The sequence below is a fragment of the Salvelinus fontinalis genome, chromosome 24, assembly GCF_029448725.1.
Source record: "Salvelinus fontinalis isolate EN_2023a chromosome 24, ASM2944872v1, whole genome shotgun sequence".
NCBI classification, from domain to species: Eukaryota; Metazoa; Chordata; class Actinopteri; order Salmoniformes; family Salmonidae; genus Salvelinus; species Salvelinus fontinalis.
The window spans coordinates 30,293,676-30,309,866 of record NC_074688.1 but is presented as its reverse complement, the minus strand read 5'-3'; the positions used below and the strand labels follow the sequence as shown (position 1 = coordinate 30,309,866).

The window sequence follows — 16,191 nt, the reverse complement described above, 5'->3', positions numbered from 1 at the left end:
CCTATTTATTGCCTTTACCTCCCTTATCTCACATCATTTGCTCACATTGTATATAAACTTATTTTTCTACTGTATTATTGACTGTATGTTTGTTTTACTCCATGTGTAACTCTGTGTTGTTATATGTGTTGAACTGCTTTGCTTTATTTTGGCCAGGTCGCAGTTGTAAATGAGAACTTGTTCTCAACTTGCCTACCTGGTTAAATAAAGGTTAAATAAAAAAATAACAAATGATGCTGCCCTCTGCTTTGGATATTGTGAAGGTTACTGCTCACACTGGGGGGAAATATTTTGTGAGTATGGGTAACACCATGGCAAATGAGGCTGCTAAATTTGTCTGCCTCAAACTGTCACAGCCACTCCATGTTCTTCTCTGCTACTGTTGGGAAAGACACTAATGATTTGGCATCTAAACAGGCTTTGGATGTTGGTTCTCATTTGGTATGGCAACAGCGGGGTTGTAAACTTGACCCTGTTTCTAAAATTTGGAGACAGACTCTGTTTGGCAGACCGTGTCTGCCAACTTGTCTTATCGCCTCTGTTTGCCAAGTGGCCCATGGTATGGCCCATTTGTCAAGGGGGGATATGATAGAGGCAATTTCTTTGGATTGGTTTTGTTCAAATTTGACTCAGCATGTGAAACAGTTTCTGTTTCGATGTGCTACGTGCATGCAATTTAACATTGCCAAAGGGACACCTCTGAAACCAGGTAATTTCTCTACGCCAAGAGGACCATTTGTCCCTCTTGCCATGGATTTTATAGATCTTGCAGAAAGAAAAGAAAGGAAAAGGTACTGTTTAGTCCTTATTGACAGGTTCACCAGGTGGGTGGAGGCATTTCCCACCACACACTGTGATGCTAAGACAGTAGCAAAGCTACTAGTGAGGGAGATAATAGCTACATTTGGTGTTCCTGAGGTTTTATCTGCAGACAATGGTACCCACTTCACTGGTGATATAGTGAAGCAGGTAGCCATAATGATGGGAGTGGACCAGAAGTTTGTGTCCATCTACCACCTATGGGGTTACCGAGAGAGCTAACTAATCCATTAAACAAGGGTTAGCTAAGGCATGTCACTCCACCAAGAAATCTTGGGTGGATTGTTTACCACTGGTGTTAATGAAAATGTACAGGTGTGTTAATAAAGGCCTGGGGTGTACACCACATTAAATGTTGACAGGAAGACCCATGAATGTTCCCACACACAGACCCATGACTGACAGACACATAGACCTCACTCTAGCTGAAGTAGAACACTTGGAGAACATGAAAGAGCTAACTACTATTGTCAGATCTCTCCACTTTCACACTATGAAAGCTCAGGAGGAGGTACCAGGTGAAGACCCCGATTACCTGCCTGTTGAGGTTGGAGACTGGGTCAAAATCAGGGTCCACAAGAGAAAATGGAACCAGCCAAGATGGATGGGGCCATTCAAGGTAACCATGGCAACACCAACAGCGGTCAGAGTTCAGGAAAGGTCCGGCTGGCACCACCTGTCCCACTGCTAGAAGGTGTTCAGCCCACAGGAGATGATGGAGCCAGACACAGCCTGAAACGAGAGGCAGAAGCAGGTGTGAGTCAAGATCAAAGACTTGAAAAAGATGAAGGGCAAGACCAAAGCCCTGAAGAACCAACTGTTTTACATGATCAGTAAGGTTATGTTGTAAATAAACAAACCATTAGGGGTATATAAGAGAGGGAAGATGACAGCATGTGGTCGTTGGTGGTTGACTGTGTTGGCTCTATCCACACTACTTGTTTGTGTGGGTGAAGCCGGCCCTGTCAACACGTGGGTAAAGTTTGTTTGAGACTTAGGTAGAAAAGTGTCCCCAAACGGGACTGCGGTGTTAATTTTGTCTAAACCCGAATCCATGAGAGAGTTGTTTGGTTCAATGAGTAGACGAATGGCAGAGACAGATCAGGCCTGTGGAATGTTGTATTTTATGAGGAGGGCAAAAGACAAGCAGAGCCAGAGTAATTGTACCCTAGGACTCTTTTATGGACATGAGCTAATTGATCAGGGTAATAAGAACGTATAAAAAGGGACTGTGGGATACAAGATCTGGGGAGGGTGTTTGATAAATGGGAATCCAGAAGCTGTGGATAAATTAGGGACTGTAATTTGTGGGGTTTTGCCATGGCTTAATCCCCGGGATGATGATAATTGGAAGATAGTTATGAAAAGTATTGTGTACTCACCCAATGATGTATGTTTGGAGTGAAAACCTGGGGACCACTGTGGCTGAAACAATTTTAGAGAATCTGAAGGAAGAACGTGTTCCGCCATTATGTATCTGTAACAATGGCTCTTTGGCTGTGGGTGTAACAGTGCACTGTAGATCTTATGCAGGCTACCTCCCTGAAGAAGAAGAGCGCAGGCTAAATTGTAGTACACCCTATGGGTGGCATTTTGTGGATATGTTATTACTACAGTGACCTATCTTGCTCTAACGATGGTATGGGATCACCCTGGGGGTTTATGTGGATTTGCGGCAGTAGAGGTTATCTGGTAATTCCAAATAACTGGCGCGGGTGTTGTTTCCTCAGTGAAACTATCTTACCAATGCTCTCAGTCCCTGCCTAGGCTATACTAACTAACCGTTCTACTGATCCCATTTCCACACATATGAAAAGGTCGATTCCAATTAACAATGAGGCGTATGACCATGTCCTTAAACTAGCTGAGATATTCGGTATCTCCATTATTCCTAGCATTGGTGTATCCATTTTAGGTAAATGGATTAATAATTTGACTTACTCGCTACAAGCTCATATTCATTTGACCTACAAGGGTTTTAGCAAGCTCTCCCTGGATGTCCAGAATCTAAAGGCAGTTACTGCTAGGCACAGTTTGGCTTTGGATTACCTGCTGGCAGCACAGGGAGGCGAGTGTAAGGCCCTGGGACTGGACCTCGATGACGAATGCGTAATGTTACTTCCTGACTCCTCCGATAACATGACCAAAATCCTGCTTGATATGTCTAAGCTCTCTAATACTCTCAGCCCTGGTGACGATGAGGTTCTGATCAGGATTGGTAAATTGTTCACTGGTAAATTTGGAAATGTTATGGGACAGATTTTAATGGGTATCTTAACATTTGTAGTTCCTTTGTTGACAGGCTTTTGCTGTGTTTTGATTTTTTGTTGTCTTGGTAAATGGGCAGTGAAGAAGACCATGCCTGGTTGAATGGTATTGGCTTTACCTGCCTCCTATGATGAGTACTATGATGCCACTGGTGTTGACCCCAACGATGACCCTCTTGCTTGCCCAACTGACACAGAGGATGATTTCTATACTACCTATATGTGAATGTTTAAAAGTTCTAGATGTCTAACGTCGATTTCTGTACATGGTTATACGAGACTAGGTAGTCTCAAAGGGGGGAAATGTTGGGGGTTACCCTGGAGGTCGTGTGTGGGGCTACACCAATGCCATGATTACTGTATATATGTGATGACCTTTATGCTTGCAATGCGCAATGATGGAAAAGTACTGGGTAAATGGAGATGTACTGCTTTAGTTCTCAGGCTGAGAATTGTCTGCACCTGCTGATAGTCACACAGCCTCAAGGCCGAGATAGTAGAGTGAGAAACCACAGTTTTAGATACTTGGTGGTTTTAGAAACCACCATTTTAGATACTTTGTATCTAATCCAAAGCACCAATGTTAAGGTATGATTGATGGTAGGTTGTCCAGACCAACTAGTATAAGGAGCGTTGTCTCCTGTTTCGCCACACAGATCTTAACTATAGACTACTGAGGTATTCTGTATGCGAATCTCTGTCTGCAATTGCATTTTATTACTAAAGAGTTTTATACCAAGGTTCCTGTGTCTGTGTCATCTATCTGGAAGACTGATTGTCAAAGGAAACTTACATCACCCCATGCAAAGGACTACCCAACACTTCCACAGCTTCTTGCATCTTCCTCATCACATATTTCACATTCCCACCTCTGTTCCATAGAGCCACATCATCAGCATACAAAAACATTGATTTTCTGTGATTGCCACAAAGTCATAAACCCCGCATATTTCTAAAATGTATCTTCTTAAAGGGCAACTTTACCACTTTTCAACCTCATTTTCATTATCTCTTGGACAATAACAGTGTCAAAATAATGTGAAAATGGCACATTTCTATGTTTTGTTGAAAAAATATAAAGTTAAAAAGTTCTACCCGATGACATTTAGTTAAAGTTAAAACATTTTTTTTTATTGTTATTTTCAAACACTATTAGTTTTGTGATGACACGGAGAGCAAGAAAATACATTCCCCCTGGCCCAAAAAACCCCCCACCTGGGAGTGGGGTGTTTCGCTTCCTCTTCCATCTGTAAATGAGCTATGTGTAATGGAAAACACAAATCTTGTTGCAGATCAGATGGTTCTCTGGTACTAGAATTACTGCTATGGGATTAACTGACATACAATACTGACATGTAGGCCTATCCCTAGCCAAAGAAAGCTCATCCTCTCCCCTTTTCTTTGCTCCAATTGTACAAGGCGCTAAATCCATCTTTCTGATGAGAAGTGTCTGTCATTTATTAAAGGCTTAGGCCATTTTAGAGTTATTTTACCAATCACACATGGAAACGTACATTGTTGTTTTGTAATTTTCTCACTTTTCAAAAGTAGGTTGTGTCATATTATGCACTTACTGGTGTGTCAACCTCCTTGAAAGACTGACATTTGGTTGAAAGACAGATGTTCTTAACCACTAAAAGGACACACACTACCTACACACTGTGACTACGAAACACTTCTGCAGATGATATAGGTTTTTGTCTGTATTCATACTTCCTTCAAATAACATAATAGGCTACTATCAATATGGCTTGTGTTGTTAAAATTGAGAAATAAATACATTAGCCTACATGCATGACAGACCATTAAACAGCTATACATCACACATAGTGCCACAGCTTGTCTGTGAAAGTTGTGGCTAGAAGGGTTACTGCATGACTTCCTTCCTCTTGCGTACATAGTTCCCTAAAATATTTGATTAGCTACTGAATGATTTGATTCTAACCCAGACAAGAATAATGAATCTGCAGTTCCAGGACTAAGGATGGACGACCAAGTAGCCTACATTAGAAAACATGCTACAGTTGGATTATTTTTAGTCTGTGGAGGTATAGGCTAGACCTCTCCTGCCCTGCACTATGGACAAAAAAACAGATCTACATTGCAATTTAATGAGAGACATTGTGCCTTGCGGGAATCAAGACATTTAGACAAACAGTGAGCTGCAGCTGCTACAGATTCAGCTTCCTCTTTTTCTGCTGGGAGTATCAGGGAAACCTTTGGTGTGTTATATGACATTTTTTTGTAGTTACTGTATTTCACTTTTCTTTTTTACTTCAATAATGACAATTCATGTTTTATGTGATCAACTCTGTTAAGTGCTTAGTGTGTATAGAGAGCAGCACATCTATTAAAAGAAAGAAAGAAATCAAATGTGAAGGATATTACGGTACAGTTTTTCTTATTGGAGGTACCACATTGCAATAGCCTGGAGAATGATGTCAAGAGCATGTATGGTAAGTTGAAATACATTTTTCCTAAACCACATGTACTGTTTGTAGATGAACAACTTAACAAAAAGAACATCTATTTACGAATTGGATAAAAACTTGTCTGTTTTGATAAACAGTTATGATGTGAGAGAACCAGTGGTGGAAAAAGTACCCAATTGTCAAACTTAATAGAAAATGGTTCAGGTAAAAGGGAAAGTCACCCAGTAAAATACTAAACTACTCAAAAAAATAAAGGGAACACTTAAACAACACAATGTAACTCCAAGTCAATCACACTTCTGTGAAATCAAACTGTCCACTTAGGAAGCAACACTGATTGACAATAGATTTCACATGCTGTTGTGCAAATGGAATAGACAAAAGGTGGAAATTATAGGCAATTAGCAAGACACCCCCAATAAAGGAGTGATTCTGCAGGTGGTGACCACAGGCCACTTCTCAGGTCCTATGCTTCCTGGCTGATGTTTTGGTCACTTTTGAATGCTGGCGGTGCTCTCACTCTAGTGGTAGCATGAGACGGAGTCTACAACCCACACAAGTGGCTCAGGTAGTGCAGCTCATCCAGGATGGCACATCAATGCGAGCTGTGGCAAGAAGGTTTGCTGTGTCTGTCAGCGTAGTGTCCAGAGCATGGAGACGCTACCAGGAGACAGGCCAGTACATCAGGAGACGTGGAGGAGGCCATAGGAGGGCAACAACCCAGCAGCAGGACCGCTACCTCTGCCTTTGAGCAGGAGGAGCACTGCCAGAGCCCTGCAAAATGACCTCCAGCAGGCCACAAATGTGCATGTGTCAGCATAAGGTCTCACAAGGGCTCTGAGGATCTCATCTCGGTACCTAATGGCAGTCAGGCTACTTCTGGCGAGCACATGGAGGGCTGTGCGGCCCCACAAAGAAATGCCACCCCACACCATGACTGACCCACCGCCAAACCAGTCATGCTGGAGGATGTTGCAGGCAGCAGAACGTTCTCCACGGCGTCTCCAGACTCTGTCCCGTCTGTCACATGTGCTCATGTGCTCAGTGTGAACCTGCTTTCATCTGTGAAGAGCACAGGGCGCCAGTGGCGAATTTGCCAATATTGGTGTTCTCTGGCAAATGCCAAACGTCCTCCACGGTGTTGGGCTGTAAGCACAACCCCCACCTGTGGACGTCGGGCCCAAAATAACTACTTATGTAGTACTTTAAAGTATTTTTACTTATGTACTTTGCACCACTGGAAAGAACCCATGTTAAATTCTCTTGTTTCAGGTTGGTTCCGTCGACTCTTAGTGAAAAAAGAGTCTCCACAGAGCAGCTCCTCTCCACATGTACTGGTCAGGACCCCATCCCCTTCTCTCGATGGTGCCTCATCATTGGTTCTCACCTCCACTCCTAACCCACCACCACCGTTTCTGAGCTCCATGATTCGTTGGAGCCAGACCTACGACTTGTGTGTGTGCCATAGCCCTGTGGACATCGAAGAAGCCATCCGTCTGGCCACTTACCTGGAGAAACCGGCATATGGCCTGCGCTGTTTCCTGCGGCAACGTGACGCCAGCGTGGGGGGTGCCATCCCCACCGAGCTATGCCAGGCTGTGCAGAGCAGCCATTGCTGGGCCCTTCTGATCACCCCCAACTTCCTGCTGGATGACTGGTGCCAGTACATGATGCACCAGGCGCTGTCTGAGGGGCCCATGTCCAACCGGATCATTCCCCTGGTCCTCAACCTGTCTTATTCTCAGTACCCAAAGGAGCTACGCTTTTACTACTACAAAGACCTGAGCAAGAACCCAGAGCGAGGCTACGCACAGGTGTACAAGACAGTGCTGAAGTGTGAGTAGTAAAAGTCTGGTACAATTCTTCAGCTATTATGAGGCTTTGTGGTTGTTGACAAAGAGTAATCTGTCAACAACAACTAGAGACACGTTCAAATCTATGGCTGAATAACCTCTTTGTGCTTTCCTTTGTAGACTTGGAGGACATGGATGAAAAAGATGCTGCTAAAGTTGATTGCAACATGCACAGTACTAGCAATAGATTGGACGGGGCATCCTGTTTTCCAAGGACAAAACTGTCATCAAACTATCAGAATTCTGAGCCTCTGCTTTCACTTCAGGAGATTGAGAGGACAGAGGCTGCAGATTCATAGGACTATTGTAAATCACACACTGGAGGCTGCTGAGGTGAGAACAACTCATAATAATGAATGGAATAGAGCAAATGTAATGGCATCAAGCCCCTGGAAACCATGTGGTTAATGTATTTGATACCATTCATTACCACGAGCTCGTTCTCCCCAATTAAGGTACCACCAACCTCCTGTGAAATCACACGATAGCTAGAATAAAGAAGGGGCTGACTGACTTAGGGAAATCCCCTTACAAAAGCAACCAACTGGGCACACACTGGTTGAATCAACGCTGTTTCCACATGTTTCAATCAAATCAAATAATGTTGAACCAACGTATAATAGACGTTGAATTGAGGTCTTTGACCAGTGGGACTGCAATGGTTGACTGATCTGACATGACCACAATTAACTTATTTTTTGTATCGAGTTTCTTATCACAAATCTAAATATTAATACATCTAATCCATTTTGTTGTGTGCACACTTGCGATCTCAATGTACACTGATTCACACATGGTGCTCAAAAGCCAGAGTTATGTGCAATAGAAACCTACTTGGACTGGGTTTTCAGTGGAATAATATGTAATCCAACATGGGAGTGTGATGCAAGATAGTAGAACAGAATATCCCTTTGGTACAAATGATGTTGCTCTGCTATGTCATAACCAATGATGTGTATTAACCCTGGATGACTAACAGGGGGCACTGTATTAAAGCCACCGGGCAACCATATTGGCACTTCTCCTCAAGCGTAAAAATATTTTGGAAGCTGTAAGAAATGTATTTATTAACGTCTACATTCGTTTTTTTACATGATTATTCTATTACAGACACCTTAATGCATACTTTAAAAATACATTATGTGAGCTAAACGTAAAAAATTAAAATTAAAAACTATATACAAACATTTTCCTTCAAGTATTTTTTCGAGAGTACTAATGTTACTGTCCCCACTACTTTATTTAACTGGGGAGATCAAGCTGATCCTAAATGTTATAAGCCTATTTCTATTTTGCCCTGTTTATCAAAAGTGTTGGAAAAACTTGTCAACAATCAACTGACTGGCTTTCTTGATGTCTATAGTATTCTCTCTGGTATGCAATCTGGTTTCCGCTCAGGTTATGAATGTGTCACTGCAACCTTAAAGGTCCTGTCACCACTGTCACCATTGCCAGGCAATGTCACCATTGCCCTTGATTCTAAGGAATGTTGTGCTGCTAATTTTATTGACTTGGCCAAAGCTTTTGATACAGTGGACCATTCCATTCTTGTGGGCTGGCTAAGGAGTATTGGTGTCTCTGAGGGGTCTTTGGTCTGGTTTGCTAACTACCTCTCTCAAAGAGTGCAGTGTATAAAGTCAGAACATCTGCTGTCTCAGTCACTGCCTGTCAGCAAGAGAGTACCCCAAGGCTCGATCCTAGGCCCCACTCTCTTCTCAAATTACATCAACAACATAGCTCAGGCAGTAGGAAGCTCTCTCATCCATTTATATGCAAATGATACAATCTTATACTCAGCTGGCCCCTCCCTGGATTTTGTGATAAACGCTCTACAACAAAGCTTTCTTAGTGTAAAAACAAGCTTTCTCTGCCCTTAACCTTATTCTGAACACCTCCAAAACAAAGGTCATTTGGTTTGGTAAAAAGAATGCCCCTCTCCCCACAGGTGTGATTACTACCTCTGAGGGTTTAGAGCTTGAGGTAGTCACTTAATACAAGTACTTGGGAGTATGGCTAGACAGTACACTGTCCTTCTCTCAGCAAATATGAAAGCTGCAGGCTAAAGTTAAATCTAGACGTGGTTTTCTCTATCGTACATTGCTCCTCTTTCACCCCAGCTGCCAAACTAACCCTGATTCGGATAACCATCCTACCCATGCTAGATTACAGTAATTTATAGATCGGCTGGTAAGGGTGGTCTCGAGTGGCTAGATATCCTTTACCATTCGGCCATCAGATTTGCCAGCAATGCTCTTTATAGGACACATCACTGCACTCTATACTCCTCTGTAAAGTGGTCATCTCTGTACACCTGTCGCAAGACCCACTGATTGATGCTTATTTATAAAACCCTCTTAGGCCTCACTCCCCCATATCTGAGATATCTACTGCAGCCCTCATCCTCCACATACAACACCCGTTCTGCCAGTCACATTCTGTTAAAGGTCCCCAAAGCACACATCCCTGGGTCCCTCTTCTTTTCTGTTCGCTGCAGCTAGCGACTTGAACGAGCTGCAACAAACACTCAAACTGGACCGTTTTATCTCAATCTTTTCATTCAAAGACTCAATCATGGACACTCTTGCTGGCAGTTGTGGCTGCTTTGCGTGATGTATTGTTGTCTCTACCTTCTTGCCCTTTGTGCTGTTGTCTGTGCCCAATAATGTTTGTACCATGTTCTGTCCTGCTACTATGTTGTGCTGCTGTCATGCTGTGTTGCTACCCTGCTGTGTTGTCATATTTTGTTGCCTTTCTATGTTGTTGTCTTAGGTCTCTCTTTATCTAGTGTTGTGGCATCTCTCTTGTCATGATTTGTGTTTTGTCCTATATTTCTTTTAAGAGTTGTTTTTTTGCCTCCGTCCCTGCAAGAGGCATTTTACCTTTTGGTTGGCCGTCATTGTAAATAAGAATTTGGTCTTAACTGACTTGCCTAGTTAAATAAAGGTTCAATAAAATACATTTAAAAAATCAACAAAATACTTAAAATACAATTTTGTCAAATACATAACATTTAGTTGAAATACTGTAGAATTCCATTCATTCCTATGGAGGACTGTTCCTACCAAGGAGTGCCAAAATGGCCAACCGGTGGCTTCAAAGCCTCTCAATGGCCAATGCATAGCAAGTAGCAATCCAGGGTTTATATAAGTCATTGGTCATAACAAGGATGAATAATCAGCTTTCCTACCTTAAAGGGGAAGATCACCCATTTTTACATGTGGCCTTATCTTCACTCTTTCTGTGCTTCTGTTGATCGCCCAAACTGTTTTTTATATATTTAGTTTTGTTAGAGAGAAAATTGGAAATCACATTTTGCTCTCATCACTCGCTAAAGACTACAATGCCTTATGAAAATGTGTAGAAAGAAGCATGTTATGATACGCTTTAAATCATAATCTTATTCTGGATAATGTCTCTGCACTCAATTTGAGAGAAAAATGTCCACTGTCCCATAAATCCATATTTGCATAATTTTGTTGTTGTAAATAGCATCATTCAAACATGGATTTATTGAACAGTGGGGGAAAAAAACATAAACAGTGTAGAGACATCCAGAATGAGATTGAGTTGGTTTGGAGTGTTTTTGAGCATTTTATAACATACTTTAGACACGTTTTCATAATGCATTGTAGTCAATGTGACAACCAATTTTCTCTCCGACAAAACATATTAAAAAAATATTTGGAGGGGGATCAACTACAAGCACAGAAAGAGTAAAAATAATGCCACATGTTAAAATGTGTGAACTTCCCCTTTAAGGTAGGAAGGCTGATGATTCATCCTTGTTATGATGAATTACCTATAAATGCTGGATTGCTGATGGTATCCATTGGCCATTGAGAGCGTTTGAAGCCACCGGTCAGCCATATTGCCGTTTGATGCCAACCTGAAATGGAAAGGAAAGAAAAACGTCTGTTGTTAGTATCTACCACTAGATGACATATGTCTGTCACATTTTATCACTGGAGAATGGTATTTTTTCCAAAAAAATAATCAGCAGATTGAAATGTCACAATACTAACCACACCTCACATCAGCACAGACACTGCACATAACATGAAGCATCATCCTTGATCAATTTGTATTGCAGCCTTACATATTCATTTCTATTCGCAAGTACCATCAACATTTTCCTTGGCCAGAGACATTTTTTGTCAGTTTTTTTGTTGGCTTCCCTGCAGTGTTGTAATTAGGGTTCTGAGACAGATGATTTTTGACATTAAGTGACTTTAGCTAAGCTTATATTGGAGTTGGACATTGCAATTTACCTTTGATCAGGCTTTTAGGTAGGATGATGAAATGGCTTTGGCAAGGGCAGGGTCCTGGTTATAACCACACTGACAAACAGGACAGTTTTTCATTTTTCAAATTAAGTTATTAATGCTTAGTAATCTTATTGAATTAGCCAGATTATATAATCTTTTTATAATATCAATTATCTATTTTATTACTTCCATTGCACCTGTGATACAGGATACCAAGTTATACAAATACTTTCCCCCTCCAAAATCTACTTTAATGATGTGATCTCTGCTACGGATTAAAGCAGATTAAAAGGCATTTGAAATTAAGCTCTCCGTAAAAGGCCCTCCACAAAGGTCCCTTTTGTGGTTTTTTGGGGCCAAGCCAACTTTGGCACAAATGAAAACCAGGATTAATCTTTGAAAGGCACAGATACTCTAAGAAGGTTGTGTTGCCTCATAACATTTCCAGAATCAAGCATCGTTCCCTCTATGACAATGCCAATGAGATATGAAAATGCACCTTCTACAGAGGCCACCATTTGCCTACTAACTTAGGCTTTTCTCTCTATGATAAGTTCTAGGTACATACTAGGGAAATGTGCAATAGCAATACCTTTGTAAACCACAGTGAGGGAAAACGTGACACCCTTAAGTTGGTAAAGTTTCACACAGTAGATATGACCTAATTACTATTACCTTATTCAGGAATGCTTATTGTGTCACGTTATGACCTTAGTTCCTTTTTTCCCATGTCTTTATTTTAGTTTGGTCAGGGCGTGAGTTGGGGTGGGCATTCTATGTTGTTTTTCTATGTTTTGTTCTGTATTTATATTTCTATGTGTTTGGCCTAGTATGGTTCTCAATCAGAGGCAGGTGTCAGTCGTTGTCTCTGATTGGGAGCCATATTTAGGTAGCCTGTTTTCTATTGTGTTTTGTGGGTGATTGTTTCCTGTTTCCTGTGTTAGTGTTTGCACCATACGGTACTGTTTCGGTTTTCATTTATTCTCTTGTATTCTCTTATTTTGTATTATTTCTCGATTATATTATGGATACGTACCACGCTGCATTTTGGTCCTCCTCTCCTTCCACCAACGAAAGCCGTTACATATTGGCTCTAGTAAGAAAGTTTGTTTGATTTGAAATGGAAAATAATACTCGAAGATGCAATACAATGAGATTACATTTGGATGGTTTGGGATATGTGTTTCTTCCTGGAGAGGTGTTTGGTTTGTTTTAGGGTGCAGCAGTAAAACCTGATCTGTAGTGGAGCAGGTCGAGAGCTTCAAGTTCCTTGGTGCCCACATCACCAACAAACTAGCATGTTCCAAGCACACCAAGACAGTCGTGAAGAAGGCCTGACAATGCCTATTCCCCCTCAGGAGACTGAAAAGATTTGGCATGGATCCTCAGATCCTCAAAGTTCTACAGCTGCACCATCGAGAGTATCCTGACTGGTTGCATTACCGCCTGGTATGGCAACTGCTCCGTATCTGACCGCAAAGCGCAACAGAGGGTAGTGTGTACAGCCCAGTACATAATTGGGGCCAAGCTTCCTGCCAGCCAGGACCTCTATACCAGGCGGTGTCAGAAGAAGACCCTAAAAATTGTCAGACTCAAGCAACCCTAGCCATAGACTATTCTCTCTGCTACCGCACGGCAAGAGGTACTGGAGCGCCAAGTCTAGGTCGAAAAGGCTCCTTATCAGCTTCTACACCCAAGCCATAAGACTGCTGAACAGTTAATTAAATGGCTACACGGACTATTTCATTTAACCCCCCTTTTTACGCTGCTACTACTCGCTGTTTATTATCTATGCATAGTCAGTTTATCCCTACGTAGATGTACATGTTACCTCAATTACCTCAACTAACCTTTACCCTCGCACATTGACTCGTTACCGGTACCCCCTGTATATAGCCTTGTTATTGTTATTTTATTGTGTTATTACTTTAGTATATTTAGTAAACATTTTATTTTTCTTAAAACTGCATTGTTGGTTAAGGGCGTGTAAGGATGCATTTCACAATAAGGTCTACACCTGATGTATTTGGCGTATGCGATTTGATTTTGATTTGAGAAGAGTCGGACATGAAAAAGCGCAGGAAAACCCCTCAAATAAGAGACAAGCTGTGTGTGAGCATCTTGAAGCCTGCCACATGAACCAAGCAGAGAGACTACAGCAGCTAGGGCCAGATGATGGCTAGCTGTTTTGTTTGGGACCACTAACAGCATGGAAAAACACTCAGAGCTGTGGTTTAGATGGTGATCATACGGGGTGGAGGGGCAACCTGTACTTTTTTAATTGCAGTGACTGGGCTGGATTCAGGCTCTCTCCCTCTACACAGCCAAAGTAAACAATTGACCTCTAATGGATGAGACTTTAGTTGTGTAGGTGACGGATGAGTGAATGGATCAAGTACTTTCTGATACTTTGAAACCTGGGCCGTGGGGATTTATGTATCAAGTGTCTCAGACAAACTCAAATCAAATTTTATTAGTCACATTCGCCGAATACCACAGGTGTACGTAGACCTTACAGTGAAATGCTTACTTACGAGCCCCTAACCAACAATGCAGTTAAAAAAAAAATATGGATAAGAATAAGAGATAAAAGTAACAAGTAATTAAAGAGCAGCAGTAAAATAACAATAGCAAGACTATATACAGGGGGGTACCGATACAGAGTCAATGTGCATGGGCACCGCTTAGTTGAGGTAGTATGTACATGTAGGCAGAGATATTAAAGTGACTATGCATAGGAGACAACAGAGAGTAGCAGTGGTGTAAAGAGTGGGGTAGGGGGGGGGGCAAATAGTCTGGGTAGCCATTTGACTAGATGTTCAGGAGTCTTATGGCTTCTTGGACCTAGACTTGGCGCTCCGGTACCGCTTGCCGTGCAGTAGCAGAGAGAACAGTCTGTGACTAGGGTGGCTGGAGTCTTTGACAATTTTTAGGGCCTTCCTCTGACACCGTCTGGTATAGAGGTACTGGATGGCAGGAAGCTTGGCCACAGTGATGTACTGGGCCGTTCGCACTACCCTCTATAGTGCCTTGCGGTCGGAGGCTGAGCAGTTGCCATACCAGGCAGAGATGCAACCAGTCAGGATGCTCTCGATGGTGCAGCTCTAGAACCTTGTGAGGATCTGAGGACCCATGCCAAATCTTAGTGCTGTATTGATGCTTTGCCTGTTTGATGGTTCATCGGAGGGCATAGTGGGATTTCTTATAAGCTTCCGGGTTAGAGTCCCGCTCCTTGAAAGTGGAAGCTCTAGCCTTTAGCTCAGGGCGGACGCTGCCTATAATCCATGGCTTCTGGTTGGGGTATGTACGGTCACTGTGGGGACAACGTCATTCATGCACTTATTGATGAAGCCAATGACTGATGTGGTGTACTCCTTAATGCCATCGGAGGAATCACGGAACATATTCCAGTCTGTGCTAGCAAAACAGTCCTGTAGCTTAGGAATGCTGATCTAGGATCAGGTCTCCCCTGTCCATTCAATCTTGTACATTGTGGTCTAAAAGACTAAACTGATCCTAAATCAGCGCTCCTACTCGGAGACACTTTATACATACAGCCCCAGGAATCTGGTCTGTCCAAGTAAAGAACTGTTTACAATGACGTTCTACCCATTTCAAGGGATGATTCACAGCCAAGCACCTAAAGACGCACACAGATGAGACTGCAAGATGTAGATTTCTGGCACTTCAAATGTGATGTGAAAACTGAAATGGAAAACGGACTTCTCCCACGCAGTTACAACCAAGCAGACGGGCGGTTCTCCTGTCTGTTTTTTACAGGGCTTTGACACTGCCCTTGGTCAAAGAATAAGCAAACATTTGCTCTCCATTTGGTTATTGGCTTTCAACGTTTGTAGTCTAATGTCACGAATTAGAAGTTCAAAGTCCAGTAAATTTAGGACAGGGGTGGATCCATTTTGTTACATTAGACATCTACAGTATCATAAAATTACAACTTGATACAATACGAGAAGGTAATGATACATTTATTCTGAAGTTGAGGAACATTTACATATGAAAGAGATATTCCTCTTGAGTATCTCTTTTCCCCTTACAAATAAAAATCCTGTGTGCACACAGCAGATAATAATACCAACCTGACCTAGCGCTGAAATATTCTCACTTCACTCAAATATGTTGGCATATTGTTCAAGAGCTAAACCTGCTCATGGGTCTCATCCACAAATGAGAGAGTACTGGGTATTTCTTCCCTTTGGGAAGCAGCCTACTCACTCAGGCTCAAGGACAAAAGCTGCCCACTAGTTCTATCAGACAAAACAAATCCAATACTGTCAAATGTGGGCGTTGCCATTTTCTCATCACACTAAAATATATATTTTTTGTTGAATAAATATAAAGAAATAGGCTATTATAAAATATGATGACTTGAGAATGTGTGAAACTGTTTGTAGTTCACAGAAAAAAAAGCACATTTAATTGTACTTGCTTCAGAACTTCTTTAAATACAGACAGCATTCTATCAATAAATTGATGAAACTTTTTCTGTAAGTCAATGGCTCAAGAACTGCATGCGCTGCGCATGTGCCAAAAAGAA

At 42.0% G+C, this 16,191-nt stretch overlaps 1 protein-coding gene across 1 annotated transcript; it reads left to right on the top strand.

Annotated features, from left to right (window-relative positions):
* The first annotated feature begins 5,014 nt into the window (after positions 1-5,014).
* LOC129822277 (toll/interleukin-1 receptor domain-containing adapter protein-like) lies at positions 5,015-8,786 on the top strand. The gene is made up of 3 exons (XM_055880418.1): positions 5,015-5,542; positions 6,791-7,354; positions 7,492-8,786. Exons 1-3 carry the CDS (start codon positions 5,536-5,538, stop codon positions 7,668-7,670), a joined length of 750 nt encoding a protein of 249 aa, XP_055736393.1. The 5' UTR covers positions 5,015-5,535; the 3' UTR covers positions 7,671-8,786.
* The last annotated feature ends 7,405 nt before the right edge of the window (positions 8,787-16,191 follow it).